The following is a 20,583-nucleotide window of genomic DNA, read 5'->3' as shown; positions in this document are numbered from 1 at the left end:
TCTTATTAAAAGTTAAGGTTTAACAATATTTTCTTGCTGTATCTATGTTGACTGTGTCTGAACAGACTATTGCACAAATTGTGTTAACTAGTGGCAGAAATTAAGAAGCTAACAGCAGCTCGCCGAGTCAGGCGCACATGATGACTCTGTGATAGAGTCATCATTTGCCAGGAATGGAAAAAGCTCAATCTCCGAGCCCACTGCATACACACTCCTCCCGACTTTTGCTATATATATTATATATATATATATCTACATATATGTATATATATATATATATATATATATTACAGTGGATGTCGGGAAGGGGTTAATATATACAGTGAGTGAAATAAGTATTGAACACATCACTAATTTTCTAAGTAAACATATATCTAAAGGGGCTATGAGTCTATGACATGAATTTATCACCACATTTTAATACAAACCCATAAAATCCAAAAAGGCAAAGAAATCTAACCATAGATGTCCACAAATTAAGATATGTGTAATAAAGAAAAGTAACACAGAGAAAAAGCATTGAACACATGAAGAAAAAGAAGTACAAAGTACAAGCCATGGAAAGTCATGACACCAGCTGAAATCTAAAAGTAAATAGAAGGTAATCATGCCACTTAAGGTACCGTCACACTAAGCGACGATCCAGCGATCCCACCAGTGACCTGACCTGGCAGGGATCACTGGTGCGTCGCTACATGGTCGCTGGTGAGCTGTCAAACAGGCAGATCTCACCAGCAACCAGTGACCAGCCCCCAGCCAGCAGCGACGCGTGGAAGCGATGCTGCGCTTAGTAACTAAGGTAAATATCGGGTAACCAAGGAAAGCACTTCTCTTGGTTACCCGATATTTACCTTAGTTACTAGCGTCCACCGCTCTCGCGCTGCCAGTGCCGGCTCCCTCTTCCCTGCACTCCTAGCCAGAGTACACATCGGGTTAATTACCCGATGTGTACTCCAGCTATGTGTGCAGGGAGCCGGCACTGGCAGTGTGAGAGCGGTGGACGCTGGTAACGAAGGTAAATATCGGGTAACAAAGGAAAGGGCTTCTTAGTTACACGATGTTTACCTTGGTTACCAGTGTCCGCAGAAGCCGGCTCCCTGCACATTCAGTTGTTGCTCTCTCGCTGTCACACACAGCGATGTGTGCTTCACAGCGGGAGAGCAACAACTAAAATATGGTCCAGGACATTCAGCAACAACCAGCGACCTCACAGCAGGGGCCAGGTTGTTGCTGGATGTCACACACAGCAACATTGCTATCAAGATCGCTGCTACGTCACAAAAATCGTGCCTCAGCAGCGATGTTGCTAGAGATGTTGCTTAGTGAGACGTGGCCTTTAGTGAAAAATCATATCAGCTGGTTCAACTGATTGCCTATAAAAAAGCTGTCTCATTACCAAGGAAGAAACGTCTCATGATTAGAGATGAGCGAACCGGTCCCGGTTCGGCTCGAGGCCGGTTCGCCGAACGGGGGTCCCGTTCGAGTTCGGTTCGTCGAACGTTCGACGAACCGAACTCGAACGTATAGGCTATAATGGGAGGCAATCACAAACACATAAAAATGCATTATAAATGTACACAAACAGTTAATAAACATTGCCATAACACTTACCGGTCCTCGCGATCCCTTCTGCACTCTGTCTCCTGCCGCTATTCCATCCGATGATCGCTGAATCCTCCCGGTGACCTGCACTGCCAGCAGAGAAGCAGGACCTATCGTGACGTCAAAATAGCCATGTGACCAGTCACGTGGCTATTATCTCATTGGCTACAGACTGGTCACATGACTATGACACGTCATGTAGGACCTGCGAGTGCATCTCTCCGGTACACGGTGCACATATGTGTATCGCCGTGTACCGGCGACATGCTCTAGCACACGGTCGACTCCCCGTTCCGTTAGGGACCGGCTGACACAGCCGGTCATTAACGGAGATCACCGTTGCCATAGCAACGCAGTTAGCGGTGACGTCACCGCTAACCGCGGCTCCGGGAGCACCGTTGCTATGGTAACGCGTCTGTCAGCGTTACCGCTAGCAGCCAGCAGTGATCACTCACGGAGTGAAGGCTGCACGCTGCTTCCCGATTGTAGTGAGCATTGTAGTTAGGATGGAGGTTCCCCAGCCCCAAGTGATGCCCCTCACTACAATCGTCACTACTACTACACTAGAAAGAAAGAAGACAGAAGAGCAGGATCGTGGAGGGCTGACAGGGGTAATAAAGATGGAGTCTCTAATGTGTCTGTGTATTTATTTCTATTAAAGTATTTTTTCTCTGTGTGGTGTCTTTTTTTAACCCTTTATTGGAGATTCTTAATGGCCGGGTCAAACGTGCCTGACATTAAGAATCTCTGGCTTAATACTGGCTGGTAAAACAAAGCCAGTATTAACTCATGATTACCCAACAAGCCACCCGGCTCCAGGGCTGTTGGAAGAGTTGGATACAGCGCCAGATGATGGCGCTTCTATGAGAGCGCCATTTTCTGGGACGGCTGCGGACTGAAATCCGCAGCAGAGGCGCCCACAAACCTCGGGCTAACCTGTGCTGCGGATTCCAATCCCCAGCTGCCTAGTTGTACCCGGCTGGACACAAAAATAGGGCGAAGCCCACGTCATTTGTTTTTTAATTATTTCATGAAATAAGTGAAATAATTAAAAAAAACGGGCTTCCCTATATTTTTGGTTCCCAGCCGGGTACAAATAGGCAACTGGGGGTTGGAGGCAGCCCGTGGCTGCCAGCTGTACCTGGCTAGCATACAAAAATATGGCGAAGCCCACGTCATTTTTTTGGTGGGCAAAAAACTTCTGCATACAGTCCTGGATGGAGTATGCTGAGCCTTGTAGTTCTGCAGCTGCTGTCTGCTCTTCTCCATACAGACAGACAGCAGCTGCAGAACTACAAGGCTCAGCATACTCCATCCAGGACTGTATGCAGAAGTTTTTTGCCCCCTGAAAAAATTATGTGGCTTCGCCATATTTTTGTATGCTAGCCAGGTACAGCAGGCAGGTACGGCTGCCCCCAACCCCCAGTTGCCTATTTGTACCCGGCTGGGAACCAAAAATAAAGGGAAGCCCTTTTTTTATTATTTCATGAATTTCATGAAATAATTAGAAAACAAATGACGTAGGCTTTGCCCCATTTTTGTGTCCAGCCAGGTACAACTAGGCAGCTGGGATTGGAATCCGCACCACCGGTTGGCCTGAGCTTTCTGGGCCCCACTGCTGCGAATTGCAGTCTGCAGCCACCTCAGAAAATGACATTTTCATAGAAGCGCCATCTTCTGGCGCTGTATCCAACTCTTCCAGCACCTGCCTGCTATACCTGGCTAGCATACAAAAATATGGCGAAGCTCACGTCCTTTTTTTGTAGCTTTTTGGCAAAAAAAAAAAAAAAATGCTTCCCTGGATTTTCCATTGCCAGTGAAGGTAACACCAAGCAGTGGGGGTTAGCAGCCAGTAGCTGCTTGGATTACCCTTAGCTAGCAATACAAAAAATGCAGTGGGAGCTAACATATATTTTTTTTAATTATTTATTTAAATAACTAAAAATAAAATGGGCTTCCCTGTATTTTGATTGCTGGACATCACAGTGCTGTAAAAATAAATCTTTAAAAAAATGACGTAGCGCTCCGCGGTATTTTTGATTCTCAGCGCAGATAAAGCAGACAGCTATGGGTTGCCACCCCCATCTGCCTGCCGTTACCTTGGTTGGCAATCAAAATACAGGGAAGCCCATTAATTTTTTCTATTTAAAAAATAGTTAAAAAAAAAAAATTACGTTGGGTCCCCCCATTTTTGATAGCCAGCTAGGGTAAAGCAGACGGCTGTAGCCTGAAAACCACAGCTGGCAGCTTTACCGTGGTTGGGGATCCAATGTGGAGGTCCCCTCAGGCTCTTTTTTATAATTATTTTATAAATATTAATAATTACACAATAAAAGTAGGGGACCCCCCAAATTGGATCACCAGCCAAGGTAAAGCGGACAGCTGTGGTCTGGTATTCTCAGGGTGGGAAGGTCCATAGTTATTGGGCCTTCACAGCCTAAAAATAGCAGGCCGCAGGCACCCCAGACGTGGCGCATCCACTAGATGCGCCAATCCTGGCGCTTCACCCCAGCTCATCCCGTGCCCTGGTGCAGTGGCAAACGGGGTAATAAATCGGGTTGATACTAGCTGTAAAGTCACCTGAGATCAAGCCCAGCAGTTTGTGATGTCATGGCGTCTATTAGATACCCAACATCATAAACTGTCAGTACTAACAAAAACAAAAAATCGACAAAAGAAATTTATTTGAAAAAACAGTCCCCAAAACATTTCCTCTTTCACCAATTTATTGTAAGAAAAAAAATAAAGGGGTCCCACGACGACTCTGGACCGTCTAGAATATGGGGGGGAGACACTCAGGGAACGTATCCCCCATTTTCTAGGAGTGCGGACCCTTCATGTGAGGAGTGTGGGTGCAATGAATCTGCACTCACTCTCCCCGGGTCCACAGCAGCAGAGTCCATGTCGTAATGGTTGCTACCAAAGCTGCAATGCCCTGCTCATGAGGTAAGGGCATGCCTAATCAGGAGAACTACTGTAGAGGAAGCTCTGCTCACTGGTATATAGGTGCTCAGAGGTAATAATAGATAAAATTAGTGAGTAACCTCGGCACTCTATATCTCCCAGACTAAGTCAGTAAGTCACAACGGATAGTAATGCAAAATCACTCTTTATTGGTCCGTATTAAGAAAATTTTTTTTTCATAAGCATATATGTTTTTGTCCAAAACAAGTTACAAATGACGTTTCGGCCTGAGCCTTCGTCAGATTGGACTTATCTGCATGTAATCATGAAAAATGACAATAATCAGTATCACATAAGAGTGAGAGAACAATAACATAAACTCGAACAATGTAGAGGTACAATTGGGATGCAGCAAAAAAATTGCAACACAGCAAGAAATGAAACACATGATACAAATGTCATAATACAGTACAAGGACAATATAGTAATGACAAATATGGGGTCAGGGTAGACTTAGACAGCTCTGGTACGAAAGAGATGTCAATCATAAAGTAACATGTGCAGTAGGTGTAGAGCTACACTATGCATGGCAGAGCTAATGGGTAGACCGACCATAGAAAAAGTAGAGAAAAAGTAGAGAAAAAGTGGAGAAAAAGTGGAGCATAAGAGGAGAAAAAGTGGAGAAAAAGTGGAGAATAAGTGGAACATAAGAGGAGAAAAAGTGGAGAAAAAGTGGAGAAAAAAGTGGAGAAAAAGTGGAGAAAAAGTGGAGAAAAAGTGGAGAAAAAGTGGAGAAAAAGTGGAGATTAAGAGGAGAAAAAGTGGAGAAAAAAGTGGAGAAAAAGTGGAGAAAAAGTGGAGCATAAGTGGAGAAAAAGTGGAGAAAAAGTGGAGAAAAAGTGGAGCATAAGAGGAGAAAAAGTGGAGAAAAAAGTGGAGAAAAAGTGGAGCATAAGAGGAGAAAAAGTGGAGAAAAAGTGGAGCATAAGAGGAGAAAAAGTGGAGAAAAAGTGGAGAAAAAGTGGAGCATAAGAGGAGAAAAAGTGGAGAAAAAGTGGAGAAAAAGTGGAGCATAAGAGGAGAAAAAGTGGAGAAAAAGTGGAGAAAAAAGTGGAGAAAAAGTGGAGAAAAAGTGGAGAAAAAGTGGAGATTAAGAGGAGAAAAAGTGGAGAAAAAGTGGAGCATAAGAGGAGAAAAAGTGGAGAAAAAAGTGGAGAAAACGTGGAGAAAAAGTGGAGAAAAAGTGGAGATTAAGAGGAGAAAAAGTGGAGAAAAAGTGGAGAAAAAGTGGAGCATAAGAGGAGAAAAAGTGGAGAAAAAAGTGGAGAAAACGTGGAGAAAACGTGGAGAAAAAGTGGAGAAAAAGTGGAGCATAAGAGGAGAAAAAGTGGAGAAAAAGTGGAGAAAAAGTGGAGAAAAAGTGGAGCATAAGAGGAGAAAAAGTGGAGAAAAAGTGGAGCATAAGAGGAGAAAAAGTGGAGAAAAAGTGGAGAAAAAGTGGAGCATAAGAGGAGAAAAAGTGGAGAAAAAGTGGAGAAAAAGTGGAGCATAAGAGGAGAAAAAGTGGAGAAAAAGTGGAGAAAAAAGTGGAGAAAAAGTGGAGAAAAAGTGGAGAAAAAGTGGAGAAAAAGTGGAGATTAAGAGGAGAAAAAGTGGAGAAAAAGTGGAGAAAAAGTGGAGCATAAGAGGAGAAAAAGTGGAGAAAAAAGTGGAGAAAACGTGGAGAAAACGTGGAGAAAAAGTGGAGAAAAAGTGGAGCATAAGAGGAGAAAAAGTGGAGAAAAAGTGGAGAAAAAGTGGAGAAAAAGTGGAGAAAAAGTGGAGAAAAAGTGGAGCATAAGAGGAGAAAAAGTGGAGAAAAAAGTGGAGAAAACGTGGAGAAAACGTGGAGAAAAAGTGGAGCATAAGAGGAGAAAAAGTGGAGAAAAAGTGGAGAAAAAGTGGAGAAAAAGTGGAGAAAAAGTGGAGAAAAAGTGGAGCATAAGAGGAGAAAAAGTGGAGAAAAAGTGGAGAATAAGAGGAGAAAAAGTGGAGAATAAGTGGAGAAAAAAATGGAGAAAAAGTGGAGAAAAAGTGGAGCATAAGAGGAGAAAAAGTGGAGAAAGTGGAGAAAAAAATGGAGAAAAAGTGGAGAAAAAGTGGAGAAAAAGTGGAGAATAAGAGGAGAAAAAGTGGAGAAAAAGTGGAGAAAAAGTGGAGAATAAGAGGAGAAAAAGTGGAGAATAAGTGGAGAAAAAAATGGAGAAAAAGTGGAGAAAAAGTGGAGAGAAAGTGGAGAAAAAAATGGAGAAAAAGTGGAACACCCTTTGGTACCTTTCATGTGGCACTAAGGGGTGCTTAGCTTTGTATTTAGCCAAAAAAATGAAAAAAAAATGACATAGGGTTCCCCCTAGTTTTGTAGCCAGCTAGGGTAAAGCAGACGGCTGCAGCCTGCAGACCACAGCTGGCAACCTCACCTTGGCTGGTAATCCAAAACTGAGGGCACCCCACGCTGTTATTTTAAATTAAATAAATAATTAAAAAAAAAAACACGTAGGGGTCCCCCAAAATTGGATCACCAGCCAAGGTAAAGCAGACAGCTGGGGCCTGATATTCTCAGACTAGGGAGGTCCATGGTTATTGGAATCTCCCCAGCCTAAAAATAGCAGGCCGCAGCCGCCCCAGAAGTGGCGCATCCATTAGATGCGCCAATCCTGGTGCTTCGCCCCAGCTCATCCCGCGCCCTGGTGCGGTGGCAAACGGGGTAATATTTGGGGTTAATACCAGATGTGTAATGTCACCTGGCATCAAGCCCTGGGGTTGGTGAGGTCAGGCGTCTATCAGATACCCGACATCACCAACCCAGTCAGTAATAAAAAAAAAATAGACGACAAACACATTTTTATTTGAAAAAACACTCCCCAAAACATTCCCTCTTTAACCAATTTATTAGATTGAAAAACAAATCCAGGTCTGGTGTAATCCAAGGGGTTGCCATGACGATGCACACTGTCCCAGTCAATGAAGAGCAGGATGTTCCCCATTGGCTGGGAGAGCAGTGCAGTGACCTGAGCTAACATCAATGGGTCAGCCCAGGTCACTGCAGGGGGGTGACAAGTGCTGCTGTCAGTGAGGTACATTACCTGCGCTGATCTCCAGCACACTGACAGCCCCTGTCACTGAGGTCAATGACCGGCGCCTTCACATCAAGTATCGCGAGAGGTCCGTGACGTCACCGCCAGTGTCAGTCTCGGGTCGGAAGCGATAGGTGATGTGACAAGCGGCGGCCATGGAGGACAGTGACAGCGCTGAGGTCGGGATGGCGGGACTTCATCACCGCAGGTAAGCCGAGCGAGCGAGCGAGCGAGCGGGCGGGCGGGCGGGGGGGGGGGGGGGGGGTGGATGTGTGTGTGTGTGTGTGTTTGTGTATGTGTATGTATGTGTACATGCCGCGGGCAGGAGGGGGTGGAGCGAGCTGAGCGGGAAAGTGTGGGCTTCCTGCACGTAACTAAGATAAACATCGGGTTACTAACCAAAGCGCTTTGCTTGGATACCCGATGTTTATCTTGGTTACCAGCTTGTGGCAGGCTGCCAGCGATGGCTCCTGCTCACTGTAGCTGTAAAAAGCCCTGCTTTTTGCTGCTAGAACCGTTCTCGAACGTATCTAGAACTATCGAGCTTTTAGCAAAAAGCTCGAGTTCTAGTTCGATCTCGAACAGCCCAAAAATCACTCGAGCCTAGAACTGGAGAACCACGAACCACGAACCGCGCTCAACTCTACTCATGATAGATAAAACTTGTGAACTGTCTCAAGACTTTTGCAATGTTATTGTTGCAAAATTTACTAATGACATTGGTTACAGAAGAATTTTTTTTTTTTTAATTTGTTTTATTGAAACCTGTTACACAACAATAATACATGTATTATAAAGACTTCTTCAGAAGTAGGAAACAAAAGTACAATATGCATGTGTTATCAAAAGATATACATAAAGCAGCTGCTTAGGTTCACGTGTCATTACATAGTTTGATATTAGTAGGTCAATTAAATCCAAAGTTGTGTTAAAGAAGCATAGAAACAATAAACGTATTGTAACACTGGCCCCACCATCTCGGGGCTGTCTAGCCTGTTCACTTGCCTTCCTGGCTGCTCAACAGTGGTTTCTTTCCCTGTCACTGCCTGCTGTTCCTGCGGCATGCGCATGTGATACAGGTCTCCTGAGAACACGTTGAGAGCACGCACATGCTGCTTCCTACTCTTAAATATTTAAAGGGAAGGTGTCGTGTAAAAAAAAAAAAAAAAAAATCAATAACTGAAAAAATGTAAAATATTAATGTTTTAATGATCTGTTTTAAATATTATTTGTTTTTAATTGAGCAAAAAAAAAAAAAAATATATATATATATATAACTTTTTTTTATTTTTTTTTTAAAGTTTGATATTTTCCACTTTTAAACACTAGGGGGAGCAGCTGCTGAAATCTGGACTGAAACCTACTGTAGAAGTAGCTTACATTACAGGTGCAGTAAAGTGGGCAGAATCTGCTCTCCTGTGTGTGATGTCACAGCTCCCCCTCCCAATCTGGGTGTTTTCCAAAAGGATAAGGGAAGATGAAATGTAGAGATACAGAGCAGAGCCATTTTGTGGGTGACTGCAGTGATCCTAATGTCTAAAGTATCATTAAAGGCAGCTGGCATAGTGCTTCAATGTATATTGCGCTCCTCGCTGTATACCGTAGAGCGTCGCTTTTTCTGACACATACACAGGGACATATAGCTTGCAGTGCATTGCTCCTCCTGACACACAGGGAGTTATAGCCTGCAGAGCATCGCTTCTCCTGACACATACACATGGATATATAGCCTGCAGAGCATCGCTTCTCCTGACACATACACAGTGATATATAGCCTGAAGAGTGTCACTTCTCCTGACACATACACAGGAATATATAGCCTGCAAAACTTTGCTCCTCCTGACACATACACAGGGATATATAGCCCACAGAGCGTCGCTCCTCCTGTGTCAGGAGGAGTGATGCTCTGCAGGCTATTCCTGTGTATGTGTCTGGAGGAGCAACGCTCTGCAGGCTGACACATACACAGGGATATATAGCCTGCAGAGCATCGCTCCTCCTGACACATGCCCAGGGATATATAGCCTGCAGAGCGTCGCATCTCCTGACACATACACAGGTATATATAGCCTGCAGAGCGTCACTCCTCCTGACACACAGGGAGATAGCCTGCAGAGTGTTGCTCCTCCTGACACATACACAGGGATATATAGCCTGAAGAGCGTCGCTCCTCCTGTGTCATGTGTCAGGAGGAGCGACACTCTGCAGGCTATTCCTGTGTATGTGTCAGGAGGAGCAACGCTCTGCAGGCTAACACATACACAGGGAGATATCCTGTATACCACGCTGCCCCACTGAGCTACTAGGAGAAGAGGCCAGAGGTGAGCACACACAAGTGGGGGAGCAGCGGCAGCAGGGGGGTTAGTGGTGGCGGGGGAAGAGCGGTGGTGGCTGGGAAGCAGTGGCGGCGGGAACACCATATCAGTACTCACCCACGGTATACCGCGCTGCCCCACTGAGCTGCTAGGAGCAGAGGCCGGTGAGCACACACAAGCGGGGGGGTTGGTGGTAGCGGGGGCGGTGGGGGTTGGGTAGTGGCATCGGCAGCGGGGGCGGAGTAGCATACCGGTACTCACCCATCCTGTGCAGGTGACAGCGGGAAAGTGCAGCACCTCCGCCGCTCCTGCTATCGGTATACGGCACTGTTCTCCCGCTTTTTGCTCCAGCATTCTAGGATCTGTTCTGACAGAAGCAGTAGGTACTGGTACTGCTTGCACCTTTCAGATCCTGGCTGTAGGAGAAAAATGCAGCCCAGCCCAAAGCGTGGGCTATGAAAAAAATGGCAGCTGAACATACCCACGGCTGTGAATTGGGCAGCCCACATAGGGGTGACCATTTCACAGTGGTGACAGTTGTAATAGAACTAATGGGGACGGAATCCGACCACTATCGCCTATGTCCATGAGGTGCTGTATTTTGAGACTGAACTGTCGTGCTAGAACTTGGAATGTAAAATGGCAGCCCCCATTGCCAGCTTTCCAGCATTATAAAAACTGAAAGACCTCTTTATTTAAAGCAAGATAACATTATAACTGCATGTTATCTTACAAGTAATCATTGTTTGGATTATATAAAACAGCAACACCTTACCTTTTAAGGGATGTGTGAGGTGCCTGTGGAATATGTAAAGTCAGTCCGCTACATGTTTGCTAGTTGTCAGGTCCCCGACAACCTGTCGTCGTTCTGTGTATACTCATCTGTGCTTCAATACCTATTGCCTGTCCAGAGTTTCTGAGTCTGTTCCAGTCCAGTGTTCCTGTTCCCGTTTCTGTTCCACTCCATTGTGCCTGTATCTCTGTTCCTGAGTCCGTTCCCTTCTGCCCGTCTCCTTATTCCTGCCTGTTCCACCCATCTAGCCTTCAAAATCTATCCGGTCTATACGAGAACCAGAATCATCACTAGCCTGTGGTCTTGCTCTGCTTGGCTACCGTATCCGTGCCTGCATCCCTGACACCTTGGTGTCAGCTTCTACAGTATGGAGAGTTCCCCAGAAGTGGTACCTGGCAGATACCTGCAGCATCAAGCGTATCCTAACTATCAGGGGCTCTAGTGAAGAACCAGGTAGTCTCTTAGCTACGCCCCTCCAGGGTGAGCCCGGTCCTGTGATGCAGTGGGTTCACACACACGTGCCTGACAGTTTGCTCAGGCCATAGACCCTAATGGCCCCAGTCACCCTAGCCTACCGGAGTTATAATTATGAGATGGATCACCAATGTTATCAGCAGAAACAGATTCTGTCTTATCTATTGTCTGTGAATACCCATGTGAACGCTGTGGTGCTGACCGCTACATCTGATCCTGTCCAGCCTGTAATCCCCACTATATTTGTTAATCCAGATTCTGGTTCTAGTCAACGTTTGTCTGCACCTCCATGGTTCGACGGTGATCCCAAGCTGTTTTGAGGGTTATTAATAAGTGCACACTGCATTTCAAATTGTTGTCCCACCAGTTTGCCTCTGATCAGTCCAAAGTTTCCTTCCTAATGTCATATCTGGGTGGAGAAGCCTTTGCCAGATTCATCAATTATGGAAGAGAAGTGATCCTCTCATCTCCAGCCTGCAAGTCTTTCTTGAGACTTTTTGCAAAGTCGTCGACAAACCAGGCCAACTTACATCTGCGGCATTTTCTCTTCTTAGGCTGCGCAAAGGTGGTCTGCTAGCAGGCCAATATGCCATCTGGTTCTGCACACTGGCTTCAGAGCTAGGTTGGAACAACGAGGCGTTGGTGACTACCTTTTCGGAGAGCTTGTTCAGAAGAATCAGGGACGAACTGGCTGGTAATGACATATCTACTATGCTAGATAATCTGTTTTTACTGGTCATTCGGATCGACCTTAGGTTTCAGGCGTGCACCAGAGAGGTGATCCAAGAGAAGAGAATTTTTTTTGGCTCCAAGCTTCCAGAGTCTGATTGTTTTGCAGTCTTCAGCTCCCACTAATTTTTCTGAACCTATGCAGGTGGACCACTTGTAGCTGGCTAAGCATCGTCTGGAGCTCCATCGCATTGAAGGGAAGTGTTTCTACTGTGGCAGTATTGAACATATAATCCGTTCCTACCCCAATAAGCCGGGAAACTCTGAATTCTAGGGTCGGTTGGAGTGGCAACCCTGGGTGAGAGCAACTCCATTCCGCCTTTGATTTTGTCAGTATCCATATCCAGTGGCAACACACAATTTATCGAGTCAGCCTATCTGGACTCCGGTTCAACATGAAACTTCTTGCAACGGGCTGTAGTGGATCAGTATCAGAGTCCCATTCAATGACTTCAAGCTCCCCTGGGTATGTCGTCGTTGATGGGAGAACTCTACCATATAGCTTTCGGTTGGAATGCTGCATTCAGAGAAAATTGCCTTCTATGTGCTACCTTATCTGTCACATCTACTACTTCTGGGTCTGCAGTGGCTAAGAATTCATGAGCCTGTCTTGGACTGGAGATCTGGTGAAGTGTTTTGATGGGGTCAGTCTTTCCATGAGAGACGTCTCATTCCTGTCTGTCTTGCCTGATTGACAACAACTCTATCAAATCTTTTCGGTCTTCCTCCTGCCTATGAGTCCTACCCAGACTTCTTTCATAAAATGGAAACGGAGGTGTTGCCGCCACACAGGACATATGACTGCCCAATAGACCTGCTGCTGGGTTAATCTCCTCCTTGAGACCCAAGCCATGTCAGAGTACATCAAGGAGAATCTGACAAGATAATTTATTCAGAAATGGTGCTGGGTTCTTATTTGTGTAAAATAAAGATGGCTCCCTCTCCCTATATTAATTAAAGGGGACTTAGATTACAGTCAAGAATAAATATCCGCTACCACTCATTCCGGAATTATTCAGTCATCTCCGAGGCTCCAGAATTTTCCCTAAACTTTATCTTCGTGAAACGTATAATCTGATCCGTATTCAGTAGGGGGACAAATGAAAGACTACCTTCAACACCTGAGACAGTCACTACAAAGAATGAGTAATGACATTTGGGCTCAGCAATGCCACTGCGATCTTCCAAGAGTTCGTAAATTATATTTTCCGTAATCTTCTCAACTTGTGTGTGGTCATGTACCTGGACGATATCCTGGTGTTCTCTCCTGACCTGCCCCAAAAGTTCGAGAAGTACGTTTTCGAACACACCTCCCTTCATTTCCTCAGTTACATAACCTCTGATACCAGATTGAATAAGTATCCAGAGAAGGTGTTGGCGATTTTAAAGTGGCGCACACAATTTATGGGAATAAATACATAAAAATATAAATACACTGTAAATCCAGAACTTAAATGGACGACAACAAAACACTTGCTGAATGCAAAAAGTGAACAAGTTTAATAAGTGCAGAATGTTAAAACACCATTAAAAAATGGGAAGGAGAAAGAAAAGGAGTCCCCCATATAACAAAGTGTACATACACACCAATACCTCAATAACAAAGAGTAAGCAATACTGGCTATCAACCATATACAGCCAAAAAGTGCAGATACATAGTAATATATATTAAAACCATGTTAGAAAGGTACACAGCAAGGAAAGCCTGCAATACAATACCATGGTCTGAAGTGTGAAAGAGGTAATGTGGATGCACCGGCCCGCCCCACGCGTTACACCACCGAATGTGGCTTTATCAGGGGTGTACTAACAAAAGCCCAGTATCAAGCATATCTAATATACAAAGCTGAATGTGTGTATGTGTGTGTGTGTATGTATGTGTGTGTATGTCCGGGATTGGCATCTGCACCGTCGCAGCTACAGCCACAAAATTTTGCACACTCATACTTCTGGACCCTGAGAGCGTCATAGGCTATGTTTTGAGGGGAAATTTTAACCCCGCTCTTTACAGTTATTCAGCAAAAAAACCTGCCTCCATTAAAGCGAATGGAGCTGGGAGCCACAGTGCAGCCAGAACGTCAGAAAAATGCGCAGCCACGCCCTTATATGGAATGTTGGCGTGTCACAATGCAGCCAGGGAAAGAGACAGACACAGACAGGGAAAGAGGCAGACACAGGGTAAGAAACAGACATAGACAGGGTGAGAGACAGACACAAAGAGACAGACACAGACAAAGAGACAGACTGACATGGAAAGAGAGACAGGGAAAGAGAGAGACGGGTTAAGAGACAGACAAAGAGACAGACAGACACAGGGAAACAGACAGACAGGGAAAGAGAGGGAAAGAGACAGACAGGGAAAGTGACAGAGATAGATAGACAGACAAGGAAAGCGATAGACAGACAGGGAAAGAGATTGAGACAGACAGGGAAAGAGACAGACAGACAAAGAGAGAGAGAGACAGAGAGATATATACAGAGGGGTGATAGACAGAGAATGGGAATGAAACAGAGAGACCATTACTATCCCGGGCGTTAATACATTCTATTTATACACTCTATCCCGGGAATGTTAATACATTCTATTTTGTTAACAGCAGTTATTAACCCGGGCGAAGCCAGGTAGTACAGCTAGTATATACGTATATATATATATATATATATATATATAATGTTAAAGTAATCATTAATCACATACACATGTTGTGAGGAGTCACTCACAGGTCCAAATAAGGTATTAGCATCACCTGCAAATCCTGTGTACCATCAGAATCCTGATAGCAGCTTGGGTTCCACAGTGGAATGCATTGATCCGGTCAGGTGACCGGAAATGACATCACCTAAAGCACAAGCAATTTTAAAGTGGCCTTATCCTGACAAGGTGGATGCAGTCCAGCGGTTTCTGGCATTTACCAATTACTACCGATAATTTATTCCACAATTCTCATCCCGAACCGCCCCAATCTCTGCCATGATCCGCAAGGGGGTGAATCCAAAGATGTAGACTAAGCGCACTTTTATATCCCTGCAGCAGGCCTTCCCGTCGGCCTCAGTGCTGCATAGACCTGAGATCAAGAAGCAGTTCTTCTTGGAAGTGGATGCCTCTTCCTCTAGGACCGGTGTGGTCCTCATGCAGGGATCTCCTACCAGCCAAATGGTAATCTGTGGCTTCTTTTCCAAGGCCTTCTCTGCTTCAGAGCGCACTATTTGGTGATCTTGCTAGCGATGTGGCTGTGTGTGACATCCAGCAACGACCTGGCCCCTGCTGTGAGGTCACCGGTCGTTGCTGAATGTCCTGGACCATTTTTTGGTCGTTCCTCTCCCGCTGTGAAGCACACATCACTGTGTTTGACAGCGAGAGAGCAACGATCTGAATGTGCAGGGAGCAGGGAGAATATTAATGCCCCTCTTCTCCTGAAGAGATTCCTTTTTGGCTTGCAAAAGAGGGAGCATCAGGGGGAAGGGGTACTGTAACTGTAACACCAGCACCTGTGAACTCACCTTCCCGGTCGCTTTCTGTCTCCATCACTGCCTTCTGCTCCCAGGGCCTGCGCATGCTGCACAGTACGGAAAATTATGGTGAGGCTGTTTTTCAGCATACTGTATTGGCAAACTTCATATAACACTGGTCAACGCAATTTTTCTGGTAAAAGGTTTTAAAACATATTTTAAGTCAATTTTGCCTGCTGATTACGAATATGAACTCCGTTTTTGGTTATCACATCAGGATTTCGAGATATTGTCAATTTTTGATGAAAATTACTCATATTGAATGTTTTATGATAAAAACACATGATTTTAGGTACTACATTTTGTATATTTTTAATCAAGGAATAACAAAGATTACAGAGTCTATGTACAGTAAATCAAATAAAATATACTTAAAGAATTTAACAACAAAATATAAAAACACATATATATGGCACACAGATGAATGGCAAATAGCAGTTATTTGAACTTTCTTTTCTTGGCTGATCTGTGATGTACAGCTTCTGGGTTGTCTCTCATCAAGCTCCAGCAATAGTCAGTCCCACCGGCCTTGATACCGTTCTTCTATTGTTTTAATGTCCTGATGAAAAGGCTCCCCTTGTTCCTCGCTCACATCCCCAAGGTTCTCTGGAAAAAAGTCCAAATGGCTGTGTAAATAGTGAATCTTGATACTCATTCTACATCCACGATTTTGCAGACTCATTAGTAGCTCTTCCACAATCTCTTCATAGTTGTCTGCTTTCTTATTCTCTAGAAAATTCTGCACCACATTACAAAATGCATTCCAAGTTCTTTCTTCTGTCTCATTCATTGATGTGATAAAATTTGGGTCTCTCATAAGTGTTCTTATTTGAGGTCCATCAAATATTCCAGCCTTTTTCTTCTCTTCACTAAGACCAGGAAAAGTTGAACATATATAGTTAAATCATTCTCCACTGTGATTGAGAGCTTTGACGAACTGCTTCATCAATCCAAATTTTATGTGCAAGGGAGGAAAGACAATGTTCTTCCTATCCACTAGAGGATCATGGATGACATTCTTATCGCCAGATGCCAAATTCTGTCACTGAGGCCATTCAGTTTTCACCCAATGCTCTGCTGTAGCTCTACTGTCCCAGTAGCACAGAAAACAAGGGTGTTTTGTGTACCCTTCTTGCAGACCCAAAAGAAAGTTAACCATTTTCAAATCAACACAAATTAACCACCCATGAGCATTATATTGTAACCTCTCTAGAATAATCTTGATGTTTTTATATTCTTCTTTAAGTTTTACAGAAAGACCTATTGGTACCCACCCATACTTATTTCCATTGTGTAACAGAACACATTTTAAACTTCTTTTGGAACTATCAATAAAAAGTCTCCAATCCCTTGAATCATATGCTGGAAGTCCCATAAAGAGAAGTAGCCCTTCAAAATTAGTACAATAGACAAGCTGGCCATCTGAATGGAAGTACTTACGCAGTTCTGCTTCCCTGTTACGATAAAATGAGACATTTGTTCTGAGTTTCAACATTCGATTCTCTTGTAGTCTTGAAGCCAATAGTTCAGCAGACTATTTTTGTAGATAAAGATCTCTAACCAGGTCATTCAAAGCAGACTGAGTAAGCAGAATTGGTTTGTCACAATCTTCATCACATGGCTGAAAAATATCTGGACTGTCTTCTTCATCAGGATAACAATGTGAGGATAGATCTGTGTCAACGTTTTCTGGAAGTGCAGTATATTTTGGAACAGGTATGTCTTCACTATGGGCAACTGGTCGAATAGCTGAAGGGATACTCAGGTATTGCAAATATTGCTTGTTTTTCTTATTGAAACCTTTTACATCAACAAGGCAGAAATAGCAGTCTTCTAAATGATTGCTTGGTTCTCTCCAAACCATAGGAACTCCAAACTGAAGTTTAGCATTCGTCCTTGAGACCATGATCTCAAGCTCTCAACACAGGTTTTGTACACTTTGTGAGGAGCCCAATGCTTGTCTTGGTCTCCAAGTTTTACTTTGAAGTACGCAAAATACACCCTCTTAACAAAGTCAGTAATGTTGCGCCTCTGAGTCTTCACAGTAAAGTTTCCACAGATGTAACAAAAAATATTTGCATCACTTGAGCACTATCTTCTGCGAGATGTAGAGGCCATTGTTAGATCAGCAAAACATCTTGCAGGGAAATAGAAGATAAAAGTTAGCTACCTGAGTTGTTCATTGAATTTCCCCCCCCCCCCACTTAGGTATTGATTCACAAACAAAAAAACAGAAAAACAGCACGATAGAAATAATAAATATCAAAATTCATTACTCTCAATTGGTTTCAGAGAAAGAAATTAAAATGCTATAATGATCGAGCCAATAACCTGACCTGAATCTAATAGAGAATGTATGGAAGGGAATAAAGCTCAGAGTTCTTGTGTTTCTTGTGTGGCACTTTGATAATGAGAGACCCTGTGATAGTCCATCAGTTGAACCAGCTGATCACTAAGTGGCAGAATTGCTTTCTAATTACTGACAGAATTGAGCTGGTGTTATGACTTTCCAGAGTTTTTTTTGCACTTCTCATTCTTTGTGTTCAATACTTTTTTCTTGTGTCATTTCTCAATATTACATATAACTTAATTTATGGACATCTATGGTTTGATTTGTCCAGCGGGGATTGAATGGGTTGTTACCGACATTTGGTGAGAAATTCATGTCAATAGCACCTTTTAGAAATATAATTACTTGAAAAATTAAACCGTAGATAAAGAAGTGAAGGGGTTAACACCGAGCTGCCAGGGTCATGGATCAGACAGAGATTATTGAAGGTGATTTTATTGCGCGTTTCGGAGGCTATGCCTCCTTCCTCAAGACAAATCACAAGTGTATTGCGCATTTGTCTTTTTCAGTAATTTGTTGAGCTTTTTGGAAAATTAGTGACGTGTTATATACTTACTTTTACCTGCTGTACGATTTAAAACTGTGTAATATTTTAAAGGCTATTTATGAATATATTAAAATTAGGTGGAGCAGGGCAACTACTAAAGTGGCAATTTATGTCATAATATGTGACATTTGACGTTATGTGCACAAAACGTCTTTTTCAGGCAGCAAAACATGAAACTTTGGACTCCCTTTGACTTTCTTTCTATAGAGTCCATCTTTTGAGCCATATACAATAACATAGTCTACTAAATTATTGTGTCCAGCTGAGGTTATAAAGAATCCAGAGTTTCATGTTTTGGTCTCAATTTGTCTAATTGAAGTCAATGTCAGGGGTATGTCTGAATGATTTTTTTTATTTTTATTTTTTTACATTGAGACCAAATTCTTTGGCAGTGGCTACTAAAGGGGGCTTTACACGCAACGACATCGCTAATGAGATGTCATTGGGGTCACGGAATTCGTGACGCACATCCGGCCTCGTTAGCGACGTCGTTGCGTGTAACACGTACGAGCGACCGCTAACGATGCAAAATACTCACCAAATCGTTGATTGTTGACACATCGTCCATTTCCCAAATGTCGTTCCTTGTTCTGGACGCAGGTTGTTCATCGCTCCAAAGGCAGCACACATCGCTACGTGTGACACCCCAGGAATGAAGAACAACACCGTACCTGCGTCCTCCGGCAACGAGGTGGGCGTGACTTCCATGCGGCTGCTCTCCGCCCCTCCGCTTCTATTGGACGCCTGCCATGTGACGTCGCTGTGACGCTGCACGAACCGCCCCCTTAGAAAAGAGGCTGTTCGCCGGCCACAACGACGTCGCTAGGAAGGTAAGTATGTGTGACAGGTTCTAGCGATATTGTGCGCCACGGGCAGCGATTTGCCTGTGACCCACAAACGACGGGGACGTTCATGCAGTATAAATCTAATGACTATTTCCTTTTAAGAATACATATAGTAACAAGGAAATCTTTTTTTAATTTGTAGCTTTACCACATCTCCAAACTCCAGGACACACACTACTGCAGGTGAAAGAAATTCTGCTGATAGATAAAAGTGAATTGTTCCCGAGCCATGTAATGGATAAGTACTGGGAGGAATTCATGAACAGTAATCATCAGGACTTGTGAAGACACATTCCAGCTGTATTGTCTTCTCATTTACATATTATCACTCTGCTTTTTCTTTTTATCTCATCATTTAGATCTACTATAATAGATTACTCCTCAGTGACTACAGACATAAAGATTGGGAAGCATATGATATGAGTAGTGTCCTCTTATTTGAGCCATGTTATCCACATCTTTGTATTGTTCACATTTTGCTTAAGTCTTATAAGTAGTAAATATTTACTTTAAAGTTTTGTCTAAAATCTCCTTGTGCAGTGAGTGGATAAGTAGGCATGAAGTTATTGCAAGTCTGATGATGTGTTTGCAATATGCAGTTTCTCTCAGCAGTTTTTTCTGGTTATACGATAACATATCTTGTTTGCAGTTGTAATCTTGTTTATTGTAGTATTCATTGTGCAGTAGCTTCCTGCGTCATCATTTTTATGGAAATATATTTTCCTAAGTATCAACATACCAAATAATAACACATTCCAATATATAGGTATATTCTGTCACAATCAGATATAATCCATTCAGGGGAGCAGGGAGCTTACTGTAAAATTGCATATTACAAAATAAATATTTGCATATTTTACTCATAATCTATGTGTGTGATTCTTTACTCTTTCACTCTGAAAGGGAATCTGTCAGCAGGTTTTTCTATGGGGTGCTTCACACACAGCGAGATCGCTGCTGAGTCACGGTTTTTGTAACGCAGCAGTGACCTCATTAGCGATCTCGCTGTGTGTGACACTGAGCAGCAATCTGGCCCCTGCTGTGAGATCGCTGCTCGTTACACACAGCCCTGGTTCTTTTTTTATTGTTGCTCTCCCGCTGTGACGCACAGATCGCTGTGTGTGACAGCGACGAAATGCAGGGAGCAGGAGTCGGCGTCTGGCAGCTGCGGTAAGCTGTAACCAGGGTAAACATCGGGTAACCAAGGTGGTTACCTAATATTTACCTTCGTTACCAGCCTCCGCCGCTCTCACGCTGCCTGTGCTGCAGGCTCCTGCTCTCTGCACATGTAGCTGCAGTACACATCGGGTAATTAACCCGATGTGTACTGTAGCTAGGAGTGCAGGGAGCTAGCGCTAAGCAGTGTGCGCATCTCCCTGCTCTCTGCACATGCAGCGACGT

The 20,583-nt window shown here is 43.8% G+C and overlaps 1 protein-coding gene across 3 annotated transcripts in view; it reads left to right on the top strand.

The window, feature by feature from the left end:
* The window catches only part of ANKRD31 (ankyrin repeat domain 31), a 408,642-nt gene extending 388,652 nt beyond the window's left edge, over window positions 1-19,990 (top strand). For all 3 annotated transcript variants that reach the window (XM_075342271.1, XM_075342267.1, XM_075342277.1), the window contains one exon: window positions 19,325-19,990. In XM_075342271.1, the coding sequence (XP_075198386.1) occupies window positions 19,325-19,467 (143 nt within the window). In that variant the 3' untranslated portion in view covers window positions 19,468-19,990. The remainder of the gene's footprint in view (window positions 1-19,324) is intronic.
* Window positions 19,991-20,583: the final 593 nt, after the last annotated feature.

Source organism: Anomaloglossus baeobatrachus, chromosome 1 (genome assembly GCF_048569485.1).
Source record: "Anomaloglossus baeobatrachus isolate aAnoBae1 chromosome 1, aAnoBae1.hap1, whole genome shotgun sequence".
Lineage (NCBI taxonomy): Eukaryota > Metazoa > Chordata > Amphibia > Anura > Aromobatidae > Anomaloglossus > Anomaloglossus baeobatrachus.
Note: the sequence above shows the minus strand (reverse complement) of the source record. Positions and strands in the feature narration are given on the sequence as shown.